The following is a 17789-nucleotide window of genomic DNA, read 5'->3' as shown; positions in this document are numbered from 1 at the left end:
CCTGTTTAAAGGGGTAATTCTGCGAGCAGCAGAACCAGAGAAAGTCTGCTGTCTCCTGGGTCTGTGCCTTGCAGGTCTCTCCCGTGGAGATTTGTCATTGTCTGATAAAGACTAAACTTAAACTGCAATTTTTCCATCAATGGGGATGTTAATTAGTCTCAGTTACTCAGGCTTTTATTCATACAGAAGTCACAATGTCTCATAGCTTTGCAATTGCTACCCCTTGGGGACTGCTAAAAACAGCCTCTGGACTCCAAAACTGAAGCAAGGAAAGAGGAAAAGGGTACATACACAAGGGCATCAGGAGTGCTTAAGCCTTGTTTCTTTGGAAAGCTGAGCTGTAACAGTCACAAACATACAGAATAATATAGCTTTTTTTCTTTTTATTTAATATATAGTGTTACTGGAAAAACAACTCTTGTCACAATATTTTTGTGAAGCAGAAGCTGGCTACTATTATACTTTGCCATAATATACATATAAATAATAATGGCAACAAAAAGCAAGCCCATCTGAGCAGAATTATTTCCCCAAAATCTGCATGTAAGCACAGTCTTTATATACATCTGTTGAACTGCTGGGGGAAAAGGCAACACATTTCCCCTGTAATATTTTAAAATACTAAAATATAACTCTTGTATTCTTATTTATTTAATCTGTATGTCTTTCTCTGAAAATATATATTTCTCTGCATCAAACAGTAAAAAGAAAGAAAACTTTGAAATTATCATATGTGCTTATTTAGATTTTTCATGCTGGGTTCTGAAACTGATTCAGTACTTCATAAAGAACCTGTCTCAGCTGCAGCAGGGCAGGGTGCAGCAGCTTGCTCTTCCCTGCCCACCCTGAGATTTGCTGTAATAGTGCAAAAATCTGCTCTGCGAGCAATGCAATGAAAAGAGCTCTTGCAAACAGTTATCGAATCATATATCCCACCACCCCAGTGCTCTTTCTATTATCCTGGACATGCTCTTGGGGCTTTTGAGTTTCTTTTGAGCAAAATCTTTGGTACTTTTCTGTCAAAACCCCATTACTGCTCATTGGCACAATAAACCAGGAAACAGAAAAAACAGCTTTCCCTTGTCTAATTGGAAAGAGTTACAAACTGCGTTTAGGATATATTGCATATTTCATTGTTCCAGATAAAATCTGATTGCAAAGCCAGAGCAAAAGTCACTGCTGCACAGCAGCAGCGATGGCCCTAAACCCCCTTGTTTTGTACACTGGCCTTTGGGTGACTCCTGGTACTAATTTCTTTTATCCCAAGACTCGGTTTTGCTCCCTGCTGCTTCCAGTACCGTTCCAGCATCTCAGATCCAGCTGGGTTCCTTTTCTGCCTCTTTCCTTAGCCTGTTTTTTGTCTCCCAAAGAAAGCAGTAGAGTTTCCCAACAAGGCTTTTGGAGGGCTCATGTGCTCTGGGATAATGGCAGGAGATGAGCGGGGAAGGGGCCGGGTGACAGCCAGCTCCTCCGCAGCGGCTTTAGCTCTCAGCATCTGAGGGGGATCAGGCAAGGCAGGCACATGGGGAGCAGAGGTGGTGTCTGAGGGTTATTTTTATGCTTTTATGGCTGTCACCACAGTTTCAGATCACAGCAGGGGGAGTCTGTCCATCACCAACAGCAGCCCTTTTTCTTCTGGGGTGGCTTTGGTACTTCTTTTGCCTTATTTTTCAAATCATCTTCATGAACTTTGAGCAGCCTGGGAGAAAAGGAAGCAAATCAGCTGGGTATTTCTCCTACATTTTGTATTGCTGTGCTATTTGTCTTGACAAGCATCGATAAAGGAGGCTCAGCACGGCTGAAAGGACTTAGGAGCCTTCCACGTTAGGACAATTTGAGAACCATGGGCTCTGCTAAAATTGCCAACCTAAATCTAATCGCAGACAGAATTTATTTCCGTCAACCTAGGGAGAAATCAGCAGTATCCTGAGAAAGGTTTTATTAATCTCCTTGCAATTGCTGACTATTCAGGAGACATCTCACAGCACTTATCTCTGGCTCATCCCAGCCGTGCACATGCTGCTCTGAGTTTTCCCTGACATTTGGGCACATGGAGTCTCAAGTGACAGTAACACACCAGCATTTGGAGTTAAAAAGGAGGAGGGAGTCCATTAAATTCAGGGCAGCTGGCAAAATCCAGGCACGTGCCTCACCTGATTAAGCTGACCATGGACTCGAAGACATTGTGGCCTGAGGCAGCGCTGCATTCGTAAAACATGAGCTGGTACTCCTGGAAGACACATAGCCCAAACAGAAATGTAATATTCTTGCATTGGAATAGCTTAATATGGGAGTAAATAGCCACAGGACAGTCAAGGGGAAACAGAAGGGCTCATGGAAACAAATAATAATTTATTTACTGGAATGTAAGGGTAAAATCCATCTTTCCTGGTAGCTACAACACCAACATTTAGTATCAAGGAAAAGGCTGACACCGCAGACATAATGAGATGCAGTGCCCCCTGCTTAGTGGAGCAAATATGGAGACATAACCTGATGTTCCTGGGTCTTTTGTGCCTGTCAGTGACTGGTTTGTGGGGGAAAAAAAAAAAAAAAAAGTATCTAACCCCTTGTCCTGCTGTCTTAATCTGTAAAAGTGGTCAATCGATACTGACCCAAATCCCATAAACTTTGAAATTAAGTGAGTAAAGGTGGGATTCTTCTCACCTAATTTTTATTAGCCACCTACATTTGAAGAGATTAATTGTACTTTAAGCATTTTGATATCTTTAAAACAGGATAGGGCTTGGTGGTTTTATTGTTTATATGACGCTGGGAAGATATGTGATACTTCACAGCAAAGATAAGCAGAGCTGAAAATGTTTTCATTTACAGATCCAGTTTCATAAACTGTTTTATTGGGTGGTGATGAGTCAAAACTACAAGGGCAAGGGGAAAGCAAGGCAGGGAAGGACGAAAGATGGGTTCAGAGATCACTTGGCTGACCACCGATGCACAAAATATAAGTTAAGAGCTTTCACCTTTCTCCAGGTCCTCAGGCTGGTGGCATCCACCCTTAGCTGCCCTTGCCTAACTTGGGTGGGCAGCACGTGTAACAGGGCCGTGCACCTACCTTGGCCAAGCGTTCCCCCTCCTTCGTAGGGACCTGTCTCTCTGCAGCGCAGTCGGTTTTGTTCCCAAGAAGCAGAATAGCAACTCCTTCTTCTGCTCCTTCCTGGGCCATTAAAGAGGGGAGGATCAGGAGCGTGTCTGAATCCCCCTTGAACCACACCCGGCCACACTGTCTAGACACATCCCAGAGCACCGTGAAGGATGCCAACGGATTTGGGGCGATAAAAAACCCTTAAATTCTTAAGCGAGTTTAACAGCATTTAAGAAATAGATTTTTTTTTTTCCCTTAAATCATCTGTCTGGGTCTATTAGCTGGGCAGAGCACTGGACAAGTTACCCTTATAGTGAAATTCACTTTGTGTTTGACTTCAGGAACCCTGCAGAAGATGCTCTGGCTGGGATTTACAGGCACTGAGCAAGGCAACATCCTATTTTGTTCCAGTGTTTTTAAACACTGACTTCGTACTTGACTGGAAATCTCTGATAAGAAGTTTTTAATAAGAGATGAGTTACCTAATAAGAGATGAGTTACCCCCCATTTCCCAGGACTTAAAGTAGACTAGTCTTGATTTAGAAGTGTTATAAAAATCACTTGCAACATTTTACATTCCTCTGCACTGTTTTTTAATTTAAAAAAAGTTGATCATTATCATAATGATGCTATCAACAAATTACCCCAGGAAACACTGCAAAAATGTGAAAATTGTCAGTATCCGAATTTAAATCCTCCAAGAAAAAATATTTTCTAACTAAAGCAAAGGGCTTGGTCACCCCCAGATGTCCATCCCTAACCAGTGGCAGAGGTCAGGTGGGGAAATGCTGATCTCGGAGTCACCACCCATTCCATGACCTCCGGGACAGAACAAGGTTCTCCCTCTTCACCCACCTGGATGCAGCTCAGCCAGTACCGCACGTCCGAGAAGGAGTACTCCGATGTGATATCGTACATCAGCACAACCCCGTCTGCCTTCCGGAAGAACTGCTTGGTGATGCTGTGGTACCTGTGTACATTTTAAATGGTCACTGATAAGGTGGATAAGGAGGTTTTGCCTAGGAGCGATCTGAAATCCCAGTGGGAAAGCTGGAAATGCACATCTACAAGAAAGTCAAACCCCAGATTTTGCTCCTATCCTGATCACAGAGGCTGTACAAACAACCTGAGTGCTTATTTTTATCTTAATTACTTCCTTTATTATTCTTCATCCAATCACAAAGTCTACAGAATCCCTCCTTAAACAAACATGCATTTGTTTAGCAAAGCCAAGGACATTATTTCTACTCAACTACCAGAAAAAAAAAAAAAAAAAAGAAAAAAGAAAACTACAGGTTGATCTCCTGAAGCAGACAGCTCAGCGCCTCACCTTTCTTGACCAGCTGAGTCCCACAGGCGGAGAGCAAAGCGCTCGTTGTCCACAACAAGGTTTTTGACCTGATAATCCAGTCCTAGGAGACACACAAAAAGGGATATTTTGCTACTGTAGAGCTCACCCCTGTGACAGAGGATGGCTGGAGAAGGAACATAGTGCAGGTGTGGTCTGCAGCTGCACCTTAAGGGGGCTGGTCCTAAGTAAACCTGCAGCTTTTAGCTCTTTGACGGCTGGATTTTGGGGAGGTCTGTAACCTCATGATGAGTAAAACCAGGTTGGTTAAGAGAGGAGAATACATCTGAAAGGCAAAGCAGAGAGAAAAGCACTAGGGGCCATCAGTGTTGGTGCCTCAGAGAGGGCAGGGAGGACCAGCATTGCCTGCTCAGGAACATGCAGGTGCGTGAAGTTGGTCCTGTTTGGGCCTCGGCGACAGGTTGTATAGCGCGTTTGGCGTGAGCTGTAACATGCCTGTAATCACCACCAGCAGCTTGTGGGGTGGAGGAAAGGGAATTGTGAAGGTCACCCAAGCAGCTGCAGAGCTGTGCTGGACAGGAGCTGGAGGAGACCTACCTACTGTGGCGGTGAGGTGCGGGTTGAAGGTGTCAGCGTGCAACCGGTACAGGAATGATGTTTTGCCCACATGGGAGTCCCCGACGAACAGCACGTTGTAGAGGTGGTCTGGTTCCAGGGAGGCTTCAGGAGAACCTCTTGGGGCAGCTCCTGCCCCATCTGCAGTCATGGCCCCCGGCTCCCCTGGGCTGGGCTTGCCTTCCTGGCTTGTTTTCTGCCCGACCTCTTGCTGCTTCTCCTGTTGACCAACACTGAGGTCTTCACTCTGTTCTCCCAAGAGCTGCCTTGGAGGCTGCATGCTGCTGTTGGCTGCATCACCCAGTGAGCTGACTCCAAGGACCATCCCCAATTGATCAGTTCCAGCATCTTCCTCCTGTTGGACCCTCATGTGAAGGGTTGACGCTGGTGGAAACTCTTGTTTTGGAGGCTCAGCAGGTCCAGCAGCTACCCGCTCTGTTTCCATCACATGCAGCAGCTTCTCCTCCAGCTGCTGGGCAGCAGCAGGAAGCCTCACCTTATCTGCCTGTGCTGAGACCTGCTCCTGAAGCTCACTTTGGGCTGCCTGTCCCGAAGCACCTAGCCGCCACACATCTGGAATGAGAACATCCTCCTGCATCATCGATTCCAGCTTTAGCATGCTGATTTGTAATGTCACATCAGAGACCAGGGGGACCAGTGCAGACACACTATCATCATGGCCCTGCTTTAGCCCTAGACTCTGAATCTCAACAGAAACGCTTGCCCCTGCCTCCAGCCTTTCCCCCTGCACCATTTCCAGACCTTGAGCTCCATCCAAAGGCCTTTTCTCTGCATCAGCCCTCTCTCCCTGTGATATTTCCAGTGTCTGGGCATCCTCTGGGATCTGCCCATCCAGACCAGTGAGGGCTCCCAGCAATACTTCCAGACCAGGACCCTGAGTGGCAGCAGCATACTCAGGATGTAAGGTGGCTGGAGGGGACACACGTGCACCAGCAGCCCCCTCCCACGCGTCTGTGCTGTGAGCGGCACGCAGACCTGCCTCCAATCCAGGAGTTGGGCTCTGCTCCCCTTCCCACATCCCAGCTGCATCCAGGGGTGCCAGATCTGCCCCTGTGCTCCCTCCTGGGATTGCTTTGAGCTCAAAATCTGCCTCTGGCAGCAGCCCCACGTTGGCATCAGTACACTGAGCCTCCAGCGTGACCAGGATCGGAGCCTCCTCCCGTGGCTGCAGGCCGGCACCAGCCCCTTCTCCCTGCCCAACTCCTGCTCCCTGTGGATCGAGCACAGGCTTGCCTGGCAGCCCACCCTCATCTTGTCCTTTTTCTCCATCCTCAGCCTCCTCCACTAACTGCACAGCTGCACGGTCCCCCCCTCCCTGGGGGGTTTCTGGGCTGGGACCCCCACGCAGCTCCGTGTCTGCCAGGGCATCCGCTGCCTCCACCATGTCCACTAACTCTGGTTTATTGATCTGACCGAGGGGTTGCTCATCTGTAGCCACGCTCCCTCCCTGCTCTGTCCCCAGGGAGCCAGCCTCCCTCCAAAGCTGCAAATCTGCCCCCATGCTCCCTCCTGGGGACAATTTCAGCTCATCCAGCTCTGCCAGCAGCTGCACATTTGCATCAGCACTCTGAGCTTCAAGCGTCTCCAGGTTCTCAGCCTCCTCCCATGGCTGCCCGTCTGCAGTAGCCCCCTCTCCCTGCCTGATGGCCACTGCCTGGGGATCAAGCACAGGCTCATCTGGCAGCCTATGCTCGTCCTGTGCTTTCTCCCCATCCTCAGCCTCCTCCACTAACTTCACGGCTGCACGGTCCCCCTGTCCCTGGGGGGTTTCTGAGCTGGCACCCCCACGCAGGTACGTGTCTGCCAGGGCGTCCTCTGCCTCCTCCATTTCCACTAACTCTGGTTTATTTACCTGATCCAGGGGTTGCACATCCGGAGCCATGCTCCCTTCCTGCTCTATCCACAGGTAACCAGATTGACTGTGGGGCAGCAGATCTGCCCCTGTGCTCCCTCCTGGGATTGCTTTGAGCTCAAAATCTGCCTCTGGCAGCAGCCCCACGCTGGCATCAGTGCTCTGAGCCTCCAGCGTGACCAGGATCGGAGCCTCCTCCCGTGGCTGCAGGCTGGCACCAGCCCCTTCTCCCCGCCCGACTCCTGCTCCCTGTGGATCGAGCACAGGCTCGCCTGGCAGCCCACCCTCATCCTGTCCTTTTTCTCCATCCTCAGCCTCCTCCACTAACTGCACGGCTGCACGGTCCCCCCCTCCCTGGGGGGTTTCTGGGCTGGGACCCCCACGCAGCTGCGTGTCTGCCAGGGCGTCCTCTGCCTCCACCATTTCCACCAACTCTGGTTTATTCACCTGATCCAGGGGTTGCACATCTGGAGCCACGCTCCCTCCCTGCTCTGTCCCCAGGGAGCCAGCTTCACTCAGGGACTGCAGATCTGCCCCCATGCTTCCTCCTGGGGCCAATTTCAGCACATCCATCTCTGCCAACAGCTGCACATTTGCATCAGCACTCTGAGCCTCTGGCCTGTCCAGGATTACAACCTCCCATGGCTGCCCATCTGCAGTAGCCCCCTCTCCCTGCCTGATGGCCACTGCCTGGGGATCAAGCACAGGCTCATCTGGCAGCCCATGCTCATCCTGTGCTTTCTCCCCATCCTCAGCCTCCTCCACTAACTTCACGGCTGCACGGTCCCCCTGTCCCTGGGGGGTTTCTGAGCTGGCACCCCCACGCAGGTACGTGTCTGCCAGGGCGTCCTCTGCCTCCTCCATTTCCACTAACTCTGGTTTATTTACCTGATCCAGGGGTTGCACATCTGGAGCCACGCTCCCTCCCTGCTCTGTCCACAGGTAACCAGATTGACTGTGGGGCAGCAGATCTGCCCCTGTGCTCCCTCCTGGGATTGCTTTGAGCTCAAAATCTGCCTCTGGCAGCAGCCCCACGTTGGCATCAGTGCTCTGAGCCTCCAGCGTGACCAGGATCGGAGCCTCCTCCCGTGGCTGCAGGCCGGCACCAGCCCCTTCTCCCCGCCCGACTCCTGCTCCCTGTGGATCGAGCACAGGCTCGCCTGGCAGCCCACCCTCACGCTGCCCTTGTCCCCCACCCTCAGCCTCCTCCCCAAGCTGAAGGGCTTCCCCACCCTCCCCTCCCTGGGGGGTTTCTGGGCTGGGACCCCCACGCAGCTGCGTGTCTGCCAGGGCGTCCTCTGCCTCCACCATTTCCACCAACTCTGGTTTATTCACCTGATGCAGGGGTTGCACATCTGGAGCCACGCTCCCTCCCTGCCCTGTCCCCAGGGAGCCAGCCTCCCTCCAAAGCTGCAGATCTGCCCCCATGCTTCCTCCTGGGGCCAATTTCAGCTCATCCAGCTCTGCCAACAGCTGCACATTTGTATCAGCACTCTGAGCCTCTGGCCTGTGTAGGATTACAACCTTCTCCTGTGGCTGCCCATCTGCAGTAGCCCCCTCTCCCTGCCTGATGGCCACTGCCTGGGGATGAAGCACAGGCTCATCTGGCAGCCCATGCTCATCCTGTGCTTTCTCCCCATCCTCAGCCTCCTCCACTAACTGCACAGCTGCACTGTCCCCCTGTCCCTGGGGTTTTTCTGGGCTGGCACCCCCACGCAGGTACGTGTCTGCCAGGGCGTCCTCTGCCTCCTCCATTTCCCCTAACTCTGGTTTATTCACCTGATTCAGGAGTTGAACTTCTAGAGCCACGCTCCCTCCCTGCTCTGTCCCCAGGGAGCCAGCTTCACTCAGGGACTGCAGATCTGCCCCCATGCTCCCTCCTGGGGACAATTTCAGTTCATCCAGCTCTGCCAGCAGCTGCACATTTGCATCAGCACTCTGAGCTTCGAGCATCTCCAGGTTCTCAGCCTCCTCCCATGGCTGCCCATCTGCAGTAGCCCCCTCTCCCTGCCTGATGGCCACTGCCTGGGGATGAAGCACAGGATCATCTGGCAGCCCACGCTCACCCTGTCCTTTTTCTCCATCCTCAGCCTCCTCCACTAACTGCACGGCTGCATGGTCCCCCTGTCCCTGGGGGGCTTCTGAGCTGGCACCCCCACACACGTACGTGTCTGCCAGGGCGTCCTCTGCCTCCTCCATTTCCACCAACTCTGGTTTATTCACCTGATCCAGGGGTTGCATATCTGGAGCCACGCTCCCTCCCTGCCCTGTCCCCAGGGAGCCAGCCTCCCTCCAAAGCTGCAGATCTGCCCCCATGCTTCCTCCTGGGGCCAATTTCAGCACATCCATCTCTGCCAACAGCTGCACATTTGTATCAGCACTCTGAGCATCTGGCCTGTGTAGGATTACAACCTTCTCCTGTGGCTGCCCATCTGCAGTAGCCCCCTCTCCCTGCCTGATGGCCACTGCCTGGGGATGAAGCACAGGCTCATCTGGCAGCCCACGCTCATCCTGTGCTTTCTCCCCATCCTCAGCCTCCTCCATCAACTGCACGGCTGCACTGTCCCCCTGTCCCTGGGGTTTTTTTGAGCTGGGACCCCCACGCAGGTGCGTATCTGCCTGGGTGTCCTCTACCAGTTCCACTGCCTGTGCCTTATCTGGGAACAGCCCACACAGGTCTGGGCTCCCTGCAGGTGTTTCTGCTGGGGAAGGACCCTCACCGTGCACCACAGCAGCACCCATGTCTCCCCCCAGCCCCACCTCTGCTTTCTCATCCTCCCACAGTGGTTGCACACCTGGAGCCGTGCTCCCTCCCTGCTCTGTCCCGGGGGATCCAGCCTCGCCCGGGGGCTGCACAGCTGCCTCCACCTCTGCGAGCTGCTGCACGTTGGCATCGCTGCTCCGGGCCTCCAGCGGTTGCACATCTGTTCCCTCTCCGCCTTCCTGCACGTCAGCGGGTGGCAGGGGCACCTCTGCACCCACGCTCCCCCCCCACGCTGCCTCTCCCCTCGCAGACTCACCCTGTGGCTGGGGCTCTGCCTCCCTGGGCTGCATCATCTCCACCTCCCCTTCCTCAGCCCCGGATCCGCTTCTTCCCCCACGCTGAGCATGGGCTGGCAGCACATCGGCATCTAAGGTCTCTCCCTGAGGCTGCATCTCCTCGGTGACACGCTCTTCCTCCAGCATCCCGGAGCCAGGAGCCACTGTCACCTCAGGAAGGACACTGTCCCCCTGGGCTGCTCCCATGTGTGTCTCACCCTGGGATGGTGGCTCTGGCTCCAGGCACTCTCTCGGCTTTATTTCAAGTTTCTCGGGGAGCCCCGATGGCGGGTCAGCCCCTTCCCCCCGACCTGTGCCCAGGGGTGGTGGAAGCTCTCCCAGAGCCGCAGCTGGACCAAGCTCACCCGTGGCAAGCTGCCATCCCGCTGCTAGACCTGCCTTCCCAGCCTCAGGTGGCCCCAGACCTGCCTCCAGATTTTCTCCCTGGCTTAATGCTGCGTCCTCAGCTTCTCCTTGGGGCTCTGCTTTTTTGCACCCTGTTTCTTCCTGCATCCATCCTTCTCCCTCCACCTCCATCAGCACCTGCTCTCCTGCCTCCGTGCTCTCTCCCTGCGCTCCTTGCAGATGCTCAGCCGTTTTTAGCGTCAGCTCCTTCACACCAGCACCCTTTCCCTGCAGGAATAACATCCTCCGAGCCTCCTCTGGGCTCTCTCCCTGCTCTACCCCCGGCTCCTGAGCCCTGCGGTGCCCAGATCTCATGGACGCACCAGCCTCTGTCACGTCTGGAGCACGAAGCTCAGCTGTGGCTGGTCCCTCTTTTGGGTCTTCTTCAAACAGCTCATGACCGACGTGGCCAGGGAGGGTCTCTTGCAGGACGCCGGGGGTTGTGCCATGGGCTGTGGCTGCCTCTGGCTCCATTTGGGGCTCAGCATCATCCCGGGGGTGACAGGCAGTGTCTGCCAGCACGGGGGGTGTAGCCGGTGCCTGTGACTTCAACTGTTTGCTCAGGGCTGCTATTGCATCATTCATCTCTCTTAGCAAAGAGCTTTGGTCAGAGAAGTGTTCCTCTTTCAGAAATTCTGGAAAGGGATCTTCTTCTGTGGAGCTCGCTCTCGGCAGGGGTCCCAAAAGGTTTATTTCTGCTGGCAGCTTTTCCCAGACTCTGGAAAGGGCAGAAAATAGGGTGTGTGTGTGTGTGTGTGAGTCCAGTTCCCAGGTCAGGCTGTAGCTCCCACCCATCCACATAGGCTGGTGCTGGAGGGGGTCTCCCTCCTCCACCACTTCACCCCATCCCTCTCCAAACCCAATTCTCTTTACCCTCCGGGTATACTGGAGGTTCACACAGGCAGCGATGGGGACAGGGGGATGCGCACTCAGAGAGCCAGACCCGGGGCCGTATCCTGCCCAGCAAGCTAGCGTGTCTTTCCCAGGCTCCGTGTTCACATTATCAGAGAGGAAAAGCCAACTCTGGGCCAGGTATGGCAAGTGCCTGAGCCAAGGGAACCATGCAGGGCAGCAAGCTGGGGTAAGCGATCCGATCTCCGGGGTGAGAGATGAGTGGGTGGGAAAGGAGTGTTAAAAGGACTAAATATCGTGTTTTGCCTGGGGAGGGTGGAGGACTTGGGTGCTCGGCCCCAGCTCGCAGGGCTCGGGGGCACAAGCTGAAGCAGCAGCTCTTGCCCAGGACCCCTTACACTTGGTGGGTGCTCTTGGCTTTGGGCTTGCTGCTCTGCGACCCCAGCCCGATCCGCATCTCGGAGCAGAACTTCTCGCTCTTCTCCGGACTCATCTGCAGTAAACAGGGTGGGAAGAGGAGAGAGAAAAGCGCGTGGTGAGGGAGCATATCCACCTGAAATGACGCTGGCAGGTATTCAGACATACCCACCTGAAATCTCGGGAGTGCCAGAACTAAGGTGCTGCTACCCCCTCCCTTCCCAAGCATCTGTATGGCACTGTGCTGACCCAGACTGAGAAAGCTTTTAGGGGAGGCACTGCCTCTGCTGCAGAAGCACCCTGGGCTCTTGGGCTGCCCAGCAGTCCCAAACTGAATGGCACAAGGCCCTGGTACACGGACACCCCGTCCCATCCCCACACACCCAGCTGTACCTGTGGGGACATTGGCATCTCGTCGGGCAGCTCTGCCACCGCTCTGTCCCTGCAAACACAGAGCACAGGGGTCAAAATGGCAATTTTACCGTCTTCACCATGTCCATCCCTGCCCCAGGGTTGTCCCCAGCCCCGGAGCAGCGATGGGCTGGAGGAGGACAGCAAAACGCATGACCCTTGGATCAGTTCTGGTTGGGTCCCTCTGGGGGAAGGACGTCCCCATCTCTGCTGGCACGGGCCTCGAGGGACATGTTCAGTGCATAGTGTTAATAGTCCTGGCTTTTTTCCTGGTGCTTTTCACACCAAGCCGTGATTAATCTGCACTGTGGAAAACTGAACCACCACGACGGCTGAGACCCATCAAACTCATTCCCCATCCACTGCAACCCCCCAGGAGAAAACCACGTAGGTGCAGAGGGATATGATGGTCATTCAGCTACTCACCCGAGCTCCTCCGCGTGCTCCCGAGCCACCGCAGCCCTCACTGTCCGCAGGCGCTCGTGGGTCTGCTGGAGCTGCTGGTGGAGGTGCTGCAGGTGATCTTCCAGCACCCGGTTGCTCTCCTCCAGCTGCTGGTTTTCGGTGCTGGCAGCTTGCTGCGTGCTGCGGAGGCTGTGACACTGCGTCTCCAGCTGTGGGATGGCAACCAGGACACTCACACCCCGCCAGGAACCCCATGCAAAAAAAAAAAAAAAAAAAAAAAAAAAAAAAAAAAAAAAAAAAAGGATATCCATCTCCTCTAGACCTGGGGCTGAATTTTCCCTCTTGAGGGTGGTGGGTGGGAAACTCAACTTGGGTTCTCCGGGGATGGAGGGGAGCGTGGGGATGGGGGTGGCAAAGGTGGAGATGGAGGTCCTGTGTGACAACGTGCACCAAGGGCTGGTGGGGACAGGCTGGGATCAGCTGTAGAACAGCGTGCTGCTGCTGTGGGCACAGCCCGGAGACCCCACACACACGCTGGGGGGGCTGGGGGTTGAGGCTAGCTCACCTCCATCTGCGCCGCGACCAAGCGCTGCACCTCCCTCTCGCTGGCATCCAGCACTCGCTGCAGCTCCAGGATGTGCTGGTGGCTCCGGGCCACACTCTGCGTGGCGACAAGGATGTGAGCACCCACTGACCCGGCTGGGAGCTGCCACGGGGGTTTGGAGGTGCTGGTCCCCCGCCCCCCGGGGTGAGCAGCAAGGGGAGAGCACCCACCTCCTGCTCCAGCCGCTGCTGCTCCTGCTGAATCTGCTGCTCCAGGGCCTCGCAGAGCTGCTGCACCTCCTTGTCGTGCTCGGCCATGCGCCTGCCGGGGACGGGTGGGTGGTCAGACCCTGCTGCAGTGGGTGCAGGCCCCTGGGACCCCGCGTTGCCCACGGGACCTGCAGGCTTGCAGCCGGGTTTGTCCAGCAAGGACACGTCCAGCAGTCTGAGTCCGGCACTTTTGCCATCCCGTGCGTGACTGTAGAGGGAGCCCGACCCCAGACGTCGGCTCCCAGTGAAACCTCTGCTCCAGCCACTGATGGAGATGCTGATGGCACCCAGGCTTCTCCCTCCTTGGGTGCATCTCTATGGCTGGGGGGCCCCATCCTTCCCATCCTTCTCCCCTGCCCTGGGGTGACTCACTTGTTCAGGGCCACCTCCAAAGCCTCCTTCTTGCTTTTGACTTCTTGGATGCGGTGCCTCATCTTGGCCAGGAAGTCCTCCAGGTTGCCCAGGAGCTGGGGTTGATCCTGCCGGAGCTTCACCCACAGCTGCCAGATCTCCTGTCTGCAGGGAGAGGGGTGCTTTGTGGTGAGAATCCCCCCAGGACCCCTCTAAGCTGGGCTGGCTATGGGGTCCCGGGTCATTTAGCTCGCACCATTTGGGACGTGTGGTCCTGGGAGACAGATGAGCACCGGGGTGACCATGGTCCTGTCCCCTGCTCCGGTGCTTGGGCCAAAGGCACCTCCAAGCCATTTCTGGGTTTGCTGCCTGCATGGGGACCTCCTGGCCCAAGCCTTTCCCCCTCTACCCCATCCTGCAGGACACCCATGGGTGCTAAAACAGGACAGCTTACTCTTCAGAGATGTTGTCCGTGCCCAGCTGCTCCATGAAGGTGGCAAAGTGTCTCTGCTCCTCGCTGTCCGCCCCCTCCAACGCTGGGCTGGGGAGGACCAAGCGGACCCTCCGGGACGCCGTTTTCCGCCGGCGGTGAACCCTGGCAACTTTTTGGGAGCTCAGGAACTGCCCTGCCGAGATACCCCAAGCCCTCAGTGCCCAGCTGGGGTGACAGCATAGCCCAAACCCCGACGCTTCCCACCCCGTGGCTTCTACAAGCCGCTTTGGCAGAGTGGGACCCCTCACCAGACGAGCCATGAGCTGAGACCCAGGCATGGGGACACTTTTTGGGCCTTCATGTGTCACCCAGCAAGGGGAGTGTTTCAGGTTCCTGCCAGGACAGCACCAGGGCTGTGTCCAGGATCAGCCTGGGCTGCTTGGAGGCCGCGTGCCGGCACTTACGGAGCCCGTCAGTGAACTCCTTGGTGCTTAATCGCCCGGTGCCGGCAGCATCCAGCCCATCAAAGACGAGCTCCAGCTCCTCTGTGCTGCACGGGAAATCTTCCTCCTGCAATTTCTAAGAGCAAAGAAAACCAGGGGTAAAACCCACCCATCATCCAGCCACCCTGGTGGCATTTGTCCGGAGAAGACATCCCCATCCCTTACCTGCATGTCCGAGCGGGTGATGAACCCCTCCTGGCCCTTGTTCTGCTCCCTGAAGAAGTCCTGCACCCTCTGCACTATTTCGGATGCCCATGGTGGCTCCTCGGCGGGGCTGGGGGATGCTGGTGCCTCACCAGAGCCCTCGTGCAGCTGCCTGCGCCGGCTGGAGCCCATGCGCCGGCCCTTGGTGCCCGCCCGGCGCTCGGCCATGGGTCCTGGCTCGGTCCTGTCGAGGGGGAAACCTGCGGGTGCTGAGCCTCAGACCAGCACTCTCCTTGCCAGAGCCCTTTGCTGTGGCACGGTGGGAGACGGCGGAGCAGGACCAAGGTGGAAATTCATTTTGGCTGGTGTAAAGGGCCCCCGGGTTTGGCAATAGGAAGAGAGGCGCTTATCTCTGATTGCACGGCACAAATGGAGCCTCGACCTGCAGCGAGCAACAGCCGTCCCCGCCGGCCACGAGCCCAGCACCCACGGGCAAGCGGCTTCTCCTGCCACTGGCCAAACACCCATCCCAAATCTCCCCTTGCTCCACCCCATCTAGGGAGCACGTGCAGGGCACCAGCATCGCCGGGGCTCAAGGACCACCCGGGAGGTGACACCAGCAAAGGGCCAGTCAAGGTGATGCTGGAGGTTTGGGCAAAACGTGGCAGCTCCATCCGCTTTCTCGGAGCTCATCAGCAGCTTTTAAAATTCCTCCCCCGACTTTCACAGCGGTGAGTCACCTCCGGGAAGAGCTGCGCGAGGCCTTGGGGAGGTTTTCATCACGCCTGCGCCCTCGCCCCAGCTTGTGGGGTCTGAGCTCGCGATACCCCTGCTCCCTTGTCCCCATCCTGGGTGGGTGACAATGTCACCAGCAGCCACCATGCCATCCCCATGAGGGGCTTTTCTCTGCACAGCAAAGCTAAAAAAATTAGTGGAGAAAACCAAGGCCATGGAGAGCGGCTGATGGAGAGCCGGGGCCATGCTTGAGCTGTCTGATGGCCACAGTCTGGCTTTCTGCTCCTGGCCCAAGGAGAGCCCCCCCCAGCTCCCACCCTCTGCCCCTCTCCTTTTGCAATGTGAACAGCAATTCTGCTAAATCCTGAGAGGCACCAGCAACATGGCCCCAAAAACATCCCCTTCCCCTTAAAGCACAACACCCACAAGCACTATCCGGTAGCAATATGTGGACGGGGTGGGGTCTGGAGGAGTCACTGGAGCCCCACAGGACACTCAGCAAACCAGGGACCAAAACTGGGTGCCTTTATGGTGGTCCCAGCCTCTAAGACAGCAGAAGTGGGAGCTCTGGGGGGCAGGTGGGGCTATTTAAGGGATGGGGAAGCCCCCAGTTACCTCCCCAGCCTTGGAGGGTGAGCTAAGCTCACCGCACAACGGAGGCGCAGAACAAGGAGGGGGGCTGGGATGGGAACTGGGCACCCCCTGGCCCTGGCTGAGCAGGGCCCCCCCAAGGCATCACCAATTCCTGGTGACCTCCCTCCCCACCAAAACACCCCACGCTGCTCCCAGCCATCAGAAAAAGTCCCCCAGCCACAGCCCCCACTCAGGCAGCGAAAAAAGTCCCCCCCTCCAGCTCACGAACAGTGAGAAAACCCCCTTGTTTTCCTTGCTTTTCTATTTTTTGAGGTGGTGCATGAGCTATCCCCCGGAGCAATAACATTTACCTTTCCTGCGTGCCAAGAGGGACCCTCAGTTTTGGGGTGCGTGGGGCCGCCAGGCTCCGTGGGCTGGGGGGGATGCTGGTCCCGCACCGAGGGTGTTTGACCTGCCCCGAGCCCGAGCTCTCATTTTCTCTCTTACTCAAGGCGGCTTTCCGTTTTCGGGTTACACTCAACTGCCGGTGCTCGCACGTTTCCTGTTTGCCGCCTTGCAAGTGGGGTGCAGGAAAAGGACCTGGCTGGAGGGTCACTGTCCCCCCAAGCCCTCCAGATCCCAAAGCAAGGGCACCACCAGTGTCATCAGGAACTGCAACTGAAGTCCCCATCCTTTCCTTATTTGCAGTGGTCCAGCCAAGGCTGGAAGGTATTTGGGGTAGGGGAAAAGCATCGGAGAAACAGCAAATGTTATTTTAAGAGTTCAGATAACCCAAACTGCAAGACTATCTATAACCCGCAGATTATAAAGACAGAACAAACCTGCAGCCCTCCCCCCCCGCCCCCCCCCCCCCCCGAGGCTTTTTGGCCCGGTGATTTGGAGATCTCCCCCACTGTGTTGCTCACAGTAATATTTTTTCCAAGGCTCCTGCCTGAATTATTAACTCAGCTTTAGAGCCGGCACCAAAGCCAGCAGCTGCCCTTGGTCTGCAACCACTCTGATTTCCAAGGGGACAGAGGAATTAGGCGAGTCATGTGCATTTTCTCTTCACTTTAACTGCAAAATGGGAAAAGATCTCAAGCAAAACTCTAAAAGGGAAAACACCAACTATTACGTTTATGTTATAATTAAAATTAACATCCCCTGGCTCACAGCTTGGGTCTCAGCCCGCCTCTCCCCACCCGAGCTGGTGAAATCACTTGGAGGGAACCGGCCGCGCAGGTGCCCTGCCCCATCACACCCAGCCCAGCCCAGCCCTGCTCGTTTGCTGTTTAACCTAACCAAGCCGCAGCCAGCTCAGGTGCAACGGCTCCACCTGGGCATTTGTTGGCCAAGTCAAGGCTCAGCCGTTTCTCCCCCAGTATCTGGGTAAAGCTGGTGCCTGTTACCCCAGATGGAAGCAAACCCGTGGCCAGGCTGGGGTGCTCAGCTTGCAGAAACCACCCCTGAGCTCACTTTTGTCACTGCCTCTCACAACCCCCAGGGCTGTTTGCTGCTGAATTTTGGCTTTACTTTCCTTGAGGATGCTTTTGGGGGGAAAACCTGAAATACCTCTGGGAGGGCTCATTGATTCGTGCCCCCTGCCCAGCAAGACTCCGGCATCTCGCTTCCAGCGGCAGAGCCTTGCAGTGCCTGGGTTAGCACCAGCCCTGCAGCACCAACGGCCCTTTCCAGCCCCAAGGAGATGCCAGGCAGGTCTCAGCAAAAGGGGATTAAATGTAGCGGGGAAAAGAAGGGAAGAACTTGACCCCGCTCCCAGCCCCGCTTGGCCATCGTGGGAGTTTGAA

At 55.5% G+C, this 17789-nt stretch overlaps 1 protein-coding gene across 1 annotated transcript; it reads right to left on the bottom strand.

The window, feature by feature from the left end:
* Window positions 1-368: 368 nt before the first annotated feature.
* RAB44 (RAB44, member RAS oncogene family) lies at window positions 369-16418 on the bottom strand. Its single transcript, XM_042800321.1, has 17 exons — window positions 16353-16418; window positions 14695-14917; window positions 14491-14605; window positions 14048-14219; window positions 13615-13758; window positions 13204-13294; window positions 12995-13090; window positions 12451-12638; window positions 12007-12055; window positions 11595-11689; window positions 10668-11062; window positions 5010-5600; window positions 4434-4515; window positions 3959-4073; window positions 3074-3175; window positions 2154-2230; window positions 369-1699 (listed from the first exon to the last, which is right to left on the bottom strand). Exons 2-17 carry the CDS (start codon window positions 14899-14901, stop codon window positions 1612-1614), a joined length of 2607 nt encoding a protein of 868 aa, XP_042656255.1. The 5' UTR covers window positions 14902-14917; window positions 16353-16418; the 3' UTR covers window positions 369-1611.
* Window positions 16419-17789: the final 1371 nt, after the last annotated feature.

This window comes from Tyto alba, unplaced genomic scaffold (assembly GCF_018691265.1).
Source record: "Tyto alba isolate M040663 unplaced genomic scaffold, T.alba_DEE_v4.0 Super-Scaffold_30, whole genome shotgun sequence".
NCBI lineage: Eukaryota > Metazoa > Chordata > Aves > Strigiformes > Tytonidae > Tyto > Tyto alba.
The sequence above is the reverse complement of the archived record's forward strand: the minus strand, read 5'-3'. Positions and strand labels throughout refer to the sequence as shown.

Excerpts from the sequence above, each read along its gene's own strand:
- RAB44 (XM_042800321.1), bottom strand. The coding sequence starts at position 14,901 with ATGGCCGAGCGCCGGGCGGGCACCAAGGGCCGGCGCATGGGCTCCAGC. Across the intron at positions 12,056-12,450 it reads GAGCACGCGGAGGAGCTCGG|GGACAGAGCGGTGGCAGAGC; the intron begins GTGAGTAGCTGA and ends CTGTGTTTGCAG. Across the intron at positions 2,231-3,073 it reads AGGGGGAACGCTTGGCCAAG|GAGTACCAGCTCATGTTTTA; the intron begins GTAGGTGCACGG and ends TGTGTCTTCCAG.